Source organism: Calypte anna, chromosome 2, assembly GCF_003957555.1.
Source record: "Calypte anna isolate BGI_N300 chromosome 2, bCalAnn1_v1.p, whole genome shotgun sequence".
Classification (NCBI taxonomy): Eukaryota; Metazoa; Chordata; class Aves; order Apodiformes; family Trochilidae; genus Calypte; species Calypte anna.
Window position 1 is genome coordinate 95,864,583 of NC_044245.1, and position 8,317 is coordinate 95,872,899.

Consider the following 8,317-nt stretch of genomic DNA (forward strand, 5'->3'; position numbering starts at 1 on the left):
CAGAAATAGAGGAAAAAAGATTTGGGAGGTTTTAATTTGTAGCATATTCCACTCCATTTCTACTGAATGAAAAGGGGATTGTAGCCTCTATTGTTGCTTTACATTTCCCTTTGCTCTCCTCCTGGAATAACTTCTCCAGTAGCATGAAAAGGCAGAATTTTAACAAATTCAAGGTCAAGGAACTATGTGCTGATCTTTGGTCATTATGCAGATTTCTTTTGATGGGAAGATATGATTCGGGCAATAATAAGTATTTTTCCATCTTAAACCAAGCCCACAGGGCACATCTAAAAGATTAGGATGGTTCCAGACATAGTTCATCATTGATGGCAGTGTGCATAATTTAATAATTCAGTCCTTCTAAGGTGCTCTCCACAGCACAAAGAAACAGCATCAGTATCCATAATATATGGCCATTATATATTCATATATTAATTTCAAGATAGTTGTACATTGAGTAACTTAAGAAATACTTACATATGCAACTGTATTTTCTAAGATATTAGGGGGAAAAGAGAAAAGTCAAGAAGACTATAGGCTATGCCAGTGAAAAAACTGTGACTTGGGCTGATTAAAAACATCCCTTGAGGTATAGTTTATAACACAGTAATTGGTAAGCATATCAAAACTCTCACATCCTTTCTTTTCCTAAACTGCACTTACTACTAAAAACTGCCTTATATCACATCAGACGTTACAAAAGCAGGCTCGGAAAGACTGTCATTGAAACTGTCATTGAAAACTAAGGCTGGGGTTACACTTGTTGAATTTCGTGGGTGGGCCTCAGGTACCAGGCGGGCTAGCCAGGCTTTCCGACGGGCCCTTCACCAGGACATCACTGACCGTGAACGAGTTGAGGGGCAGAGGTTTTTACACCTCATTAAGGCTTCATATTTTACTTCAGAAACCTTCAGCTGACTTCAGAGAATGAATTTTAATGCCTCGCATAAAATGAAGTGCCTGCACACACAGGTAGTTATAAGAAGCAGAACCACTCCAACAAGCAGATACAGTGCATCCCCGTGATTTCTGAGGAATGGGAACTGTGTAGTATTTATTCTGGGTTTATAAAGTTGCTACCCGCTAGGACACACTGCTCCTGCCGCCCAGCCCAGCCAGCCCAGCCCAGCCCAGCCCAGCCCAACCCAGCCCTCTCCTGCCCTCCAGCCCTCGGCCACCTCCGTGCCCTGCCCTGCCACAGATGGAAGCCACAGAGCCGGCGTGTCGGCAGCTGCCGGCCGGCCACCGAGGTGACCCCCCCGGAGGAGCTTTTCTTCCGTGGAGCCCCCTCACACCTGCCTGCTGCTCCCCGCAAGCACGGGACGCGCTCCATCACCGCCTCCCGGACGCTTTCCCCGCTGTCCCTCACCGCCGTCTCGGGGTCTCGGCCGCGGGAGCCGCCCGGGCGGCCCGGCCCCGCCTCCCCCCGCCGCTCCCCCCGTTCCGGCCCCGGCCCTGCCCCCGGGCGCACCCGCCGCGCTTCTCTCCTCTCCCCTCTCCTCTGCTCCGGCAGCCCGCAGCTGCGGCGCTGGAATCTGCGGGGGGAGCGGGGCTGGTGTCGGGGCTGGGAGCGGCGGGCGGCTTCACTCACGCAGTCGCAGGCAAGAGGAGCAGCCGGGAGCCCGCCCGCCGCCGGAGCACGGCGCGGAAGATCGGCACATCCCTGTTCCGCCGGGGGCGGCTCTGCTAACCCACCCCCTACCCTCCCCCGCCGCTTCCCCCGTCCGTCCCTCCATCCCTTCCTTCCCGCCCCTCCGGAGCGACATCCCTGCGAGTTCCCTTCGCTGACTGACGGCGGACGCCGCCGCATCTCCCTCGCCATCAACTCTGGGGAGCCGCCGGCGGAGGGTACAGACCCGAAGTTGCGGACAGCCCGGGTGGAAAGTAGCAGCGACGCGGAAAGGGCCGGATCCCGAGCTCAGCCCGGCCCAGCCGAGCGGGGCTGGCGCAGCGCCCCGCCGCCAGTAGCCCCCAGCCCGGGGGCTGGCCCCGCATCCCGGGCCCCACTGAGCGGAGCAGAACGAGTCGGCCCCGCGGTAGTTGCCGGCCCCCAGCCCCGGCCCCGCCGGGCCCGCTGCGGTAAGACGAGGCTTGCAAGACTCGGGGACGCCGGGAGGCTCCCAACTGCGGCGGGGAAGCGTGTGGGGCGCGCCCGCGGTCGCCGCCGAAACTTGTTCAAGTTGTGCGGCCCCGGGCGGCGGGAGGGGACGGGGAGAGGCGGCGGTGTCCGTGGCGGTGTCGGGGTCCCTCTGCTGGCCGCGGGCGGGGGCGCGGGGGGCGGTGGGGCGGGCCCTGCCGGGCCCCTTCCCGGTGCCGGCGGGGAGGGGGCTGCCCTCGGACGGCAGCTGTCTTGTGTCGGTCCGTCTGCTGTACACCTTCAAGCCTTCATCTTGGCGGCAAAAATACACGCGTGGGATTAATATGTGGCTACAGTTTGACTTTATTTTTAGTTTGAGGTCCAATTAATTTTCGTGGCGTGTTTCAGATTTTTTTCTTGTGTGGCTTGTGATAGCACAGTGGGAAAATCCGTCCCGTAGTCACGCAAGAAAAGATTAAACAAAGCGAGCCTAAGCAGCCATTCTGAATTTCTGTTTTGTCAAAGATAATATGTGGGACTTTGAAGATTTTTTTTTTTTTTTTTTTGCAAAAAGTGTATTATAAAGTATCAATACTTTGTTATCCGAACTACTTTAGAGATTTTCTGACACCTCTATACTACAGCTTCAGAGAACTTTTGTTTCTTTTTCCACAGAAAGAAACAACATGCAAAGTGGAAGGAAACCCAAAACTGCTTTTTCAACAGAAAAATATTTACTTCCTGCCTCTCTAACATGTTTTCCTTTTTGCTTCATAATGGAAGGAGCAGGATTATTTGAATCATTTAAGCAAAATCGGGGCATCATTGGCCAAAGATGAAAGAAGACTTGAAAAATCTGTCAGTACTCTGTGACTCTTAACTGAGACTCACCTTTCACAAGCAGAGGGGACTAGTGGTTAAAAGCACTGCAGTTTCGTCAAAAGAAGCTAATGGAGGGTCCATGTTATTTTTTTAAAAATTATTTTGTTTCCTTCCCACTCTCTCATGAATCCCAAAAGAGAACGATGGAAAGAGCATGCATGGAAACTGAGATAAGAGAAGGCAGCAACTTCAGTTTTGGACTCTGTTTTCCAAGTGCTGTAAATTCCCTATTTCATCAAATATAACACTTTATTTTTAATAAATTGTATTGGTTTGTGATCAGTGGAGTTCTTGTCAGCTCTGGAAGTGGAATTTGACCTGATTGAAAGCTTTTTTAAAAAGGAAATGTATAATTTTTACTTCTTTTTTTGTCAAGTTTTTCAAGTTATCAAAGGATAGTATTTCACTCTCTTACCGTGCATTAACAACCTGAGTTTTATATGTATATATTAGAGATTTGACTTTTTGCCTTATTTATGTTGTAGTATTGTGTTTGAGAAAAGTGAAAACAGAGAAGGCACCTGAGATTTAAGTTTCTGAGAGCCTTGTCATCTCAGTGTTGTAGCTCATGTTACAAGTAATCTGAATATCTGTTAGAATGCACAGTACATACTAAGACTTTTCTCCTAAAAATATGCCTTAAAATACCCAGTTTTGTACTAACTGGATCAAAGCTTGATATCTGAACATTGTGTTTTGTTAGGAAATGCATGCCTGGGCTAGAGGAGCTGCCTAATGGATCATGGCTCTGATGTTCATGGGACATACTTTATTTCTAGCATTAATGATGTTTGCTGTCCTAACTTTTGAAGAATCTGTAAGCAATTACTCTGACTGGGTGACTTTCATAGAAAAAGTAGATCAGTATGAAAAACAGCAACCTGAACATCTTGATGCTGAGCAGAAGCTGAAGAAAACAGTACTTCATCCAAGCTTGTATTTCAATGCTGAAGATGTCCAGGCTCTGAGGCTGAAGGCTCATACAAGCCATTCCCATCTATTCAGAGCCATCAGGAATGCAGTGACAATTATGTTATCCAACCCATTATACTACCTACCTCCACCCAAGCATGTTGATTTTTCTGCAAAGTGGAATGAGATTTATGGTAATAATCTACCCCCTCTAGCATTTTATTGTTTGCTGTGCCCCGAAGATAAAGCTGCGTTTGATTTTGTCCTAGAATATATGGATAGAATGGCTGGCTACAAAAACTGGTTGGTCGAGAATGCACCTGGAGATGAAGTGCCACTTGGTCACTCCCTAACAGGATTTGCCACTGCTTTTGATTTCTTGTATAATTCACTGGAAAATGAAACCAGGCAAAAATACCTGGAGAAGATATGGTCTGTCAGTGAGGAAATGTATGAGTACTCAAAGGTTCGCTCCTGGGGGAAACAGCTTCTCCATAATCACCAGGCAACTAATATGCTTGCTTTGCTTATTGGGGCTCTAGTTGCAGGGGTGGACAAAGGGTCTCAGGCAAATATTTGGAAACACACTGTTGTTGATGTGATGGAGAAAACAATGTTTCTGCTCAATCATGTTGTAGATGGGTCTCTGGATGAGGGAGTAGCCTATGGGAGTTATACTGCCAAGTCAGTAACCCAGTATGTTTTCCTGGCCCATCGCCACTTTGGTATTAACAACTTGGAGAATAACTGGCTTAAAATGCACTTTTGGTTTTACTATGCCACCCTATTACCAGGCTTTCAGAGGACTGTGGGTGTAGCAGATTCTAATTACAACTGGTTTTATGGGCCTGAGAGCCAACTGGTTTTCTTGGATAAGTTTATCATGAAGAATGGAGCTGGAAACTGGCTGGCACAGCAGATCAGAAAACACAGACCCAAGGATGGGCCAATGGTTCCTTCCACTGCACAGAGGTGGAGCACACTACACACTGAATTCATATGGTATGCTGCTGAAATCACTCCTCAGCCACCTCCTGGCTATGGTACGGCTAAAATGCATGTGTTTCCTAACTGGGGAGTTGTTACATACGGAGCTGGATTGCCAAACAGTCAGACAAACACCTTCGTGTCTTTTAAATCTGGAAAACTTGGTGGCCGTGCCGTTTATGATATCGTTCACTTTCAACCGTATGGCTGGATTGATGGGTGGAGAAGTTTTCCAATCCAGGACATGAACATCCTGATCAGAACTCTTTCACTTTTGCTCCCAATGGACAGGTGTTTGTATCCGAAGCTCTTTATGGACCTAAACTCAGCCACCTGAACAATGTTTTGGTCTTTGCTCCATCTCCTACGAGCCAGTGCAACCAGCCTTGGGAGGGACAGCTTGGTGAATGTGCCCAGTGGCTGAAGTGGATCGGTGACGAGGTTGGAGACTCAGCTGGAGAAATTATAACAGCCTCCCAGGCTGGAGACATGATGTTTGTGAGTGGTGAGGCAGTATCTGCTTACACATCAGCAATGAAATTGAAAAGTGTGTATCGCGTTTTGCTGCTCTTAAATTCTCAGACATTGTTGGTAGTAGACCATATTGAGAAGGAGGAAGACTCTCCTGTAAATTCTGTCAGTGCCTTTTTTCATAATCTTGATATTGATTTTAAATACGTACCCTATAAATTTAAGAACAAATACAATGGAGCTATGATGGATGTGTGGGATGCCCACTACAAGATGTTTTGGTTTGATCATCATGGGAGTAGTCCTGTTGCTAGGATACAGGAGGCAGAACAAGCTGCTGAATTTAAAAAGCGGTGGACTCAGTTTGTAAATGTTACCTTTCCAATGAAAAACACACTTACAAGAATTGTTTACCTTTTCCATGGCCCATATGTCAATGTTTCTAACTGCAGACTCATAGATAATGCAAAATCTGGATTTCAGATTTCACTTAGTGTCAACAACACTGAAAGTACCATCTCTGTTGTGACTGAATATCAGAATTTAAAGACAAGATTTGACTACTTGGGATTTGGTGGTTTTGCCAAAGTGGTCCATGAAAACGAAGTGACCAAGTTTGGTCTAGGTACTGAGTTTGTGGAAAAACAGATAAAAAATAATAGGGCGGTTTTCCCCTTTGGATTCAAAGTGAACATAGTTGCTGCATTAATTTTGGGTGTTAGTTTGGTCATCCTGGCTTTTCAGTGGCGGTTTTACGTATCCTTTAGTAAAATGTTGCGTTGGATCCTGATACTGGTTGTCACACTGTGGCTTATTGAGTTGGTGGATGTGTGGAGCATGTGTACTCAGCCCATCTGTGCAAAGTGGAGCAGTGACATGACAAGGCTAGAAAACGATAAAGGCAATAAAGCCAAACAGTTAGAAGGAAACCCTGTTGTTTTGCCAGATGTTATCATTACTTCACTTCCAGCTTCTGGTGCAGAAATTTTAAAACAGCTGTTTTTCAATAGCAGTGATTTCTTATATGTCAGGATACCTACACCCTATCTCGAAATTCCTGAGACTGAATTTGAAATTGATTCCTTTGTAGATCCATGTGAATGGAAGATTTCTGATGTCCAGAATGGTCATTTTCGTCTTATTCAGGGGTGGCTTCAGTCTCTGGTTCGAGGCACAAAGTTACATTTGCAAAACATTCATTTATATGAAGCCAGCAGAAGTAAAATTGCTCAGAATTCTGCCATAATTAAGGACAAAAAGAAAAGATCCAAAAAGAGAGAATCTCTGTCAGAGCAAAGAAGCAGAGTAAGAGGGAGTAAAGATAAAGAAGCTGAATATATTAGGGAGCTGAGAAGACATCTCATCGATTATCCTAATGCACGACCTGTGCTTAGTTTAAGTAGTGGGAGCTGGACATTAAAGCTTCCCTTCTTTCAGGAAATCCTAGGACCATCAATGAGAGCATTATATGTAGTAAGAGACCCACGAGCGTGGATCTATTCCATGTTGTACAAAAATAAGCCAAGCCTTTACTCCTTGAAAAATGTTCCACAACACTTGGCTGCAATGTTTAAAGGGGAAAACGGTAAAGGAAAATGTAGTGTAAATGAAGGCTATGCCTTTGAATATGAATTATTAAGAAAAGAATTTTCAAGTGCTAATTCAAATGCTGTTTCTGTGTTGTCCCATTTATGGCTAGCAAACACAGCAGCAGCACTGAGGATAAATGCGGCCTTGCAGCCAACAAATTATCTGCTGGTCAAGTTTGAAGATATTGTGAGCTTTCCTCAGAAGACAGCTGAAACAATTTTTGCCTTTCTTGGTATTCCTCTTCCTCCTTCTAGCTTAAACCAAATATTATTTGCCACCTCCACCAGTCTTTTCTATCTTCCTTATGAAGGGGAAATCTCACCAAGTAGCATTCATGCCTGGAAACAAAACATGCCCAATGAGGAGATTAGACGGATTGAAGATATCTGTTGTTCTCTGATGGATCACTTAGGATACCCAAAGTTTATGGAATAGATGCTGCAGGTCAGCAGAACTTTGCACTAATGATCTCTGACTCCCAATTTGTGGGTAAATATTAGAGGTTTGTTTATTCTTGTAAAATGTGTACAGTCTGCTACTTTCAAAGAGATTATTTTAAGAAAAAGATAGTTGTTCTTGCAAGTGTGTGGAGTTTTTTGTTTTTGTTATTGGGTTTTGTTTTTTTTTCTTTTTTGGAAAAAGAAAACCAACTTGGTAACTGCTTTTGCTGCTTTTCAGAAAAAGCTGTGTGGACCTCTCTAGAACTATCAACTGGGGACTCTATAGCTCAGGGGATTAGTAGTAGAATATGAAGCTTTCCACCTCCAGCTCACCAGTTTGACTCCAGCCCAAGTGGTTGGTTCCTGAAAGTGCTTACCATCTGATGATTGTATGATGGTTTATATGAAATTAAATTGGTTAAACTGGCCCAGTCTTCAACTGTGATAATTAACCCACCCCCTGACAGGTTTGCTGATGCATTCTGTCATCCTCTCACTGGTCGCTATAGTGGTGCAAAATAAACATAAGCTGACATTTAAGGCTGTTCAGCATCTGTTCAGTGGGAGGAAACAGAAAATCTGAATGAATTTAGTTTTCAATTTACAATTTCAGCAGACAGGCCCAGGACTGGAATGGGCATGCAAATTGAATATCATTATAGGATTTGGTTTCTTCAGCTCAGAGATGTGGCAGTTCAATTGACTTCTGTGCTTTGATGAAAAAAAAGACTTCATTCTCCATGCCTGACCCTTTTTGAGCCTGAAGCTCAAAAAATCTGGAGCAAAAAAACCGGGGCAAAATCTAAGAAACCAGCAAGAGTCTAAGAAACTCCCAAACAAGCAGTTAATTTTGAAGCTTTTTTGTATTTCTGAACTTCCTCAATCTAACTTAATTTTAAAAGTTGTTAATACCTTCACCCCTTGCACTGCTTTATCCTATGCCTCTTATCTAAGAGGT

General features: G+C 45.1%; 1 protein-coding gene across 1 annotated transcript; it reads left to right on the forward strand.

The window, feature by feature from the left end:
* The first annotated feature begins 3,701 nt into the window (after positions 1-3,701).
* On the forward strand, positions 3,702-7,364 carry DSEL (dermatan sulfate epimerase like). Its single transcript, XM_008505502.2, is given in 2 exon segments — positions 3,702-5,090; positions 5,093-7,364. Coding segments are annotated over 2 exon segments (3,651 nt in total). The 3' UTR covers positions 7,355-7,364.
* Positions 7,365-8,317: the final 953 nt, after the last annotated feature.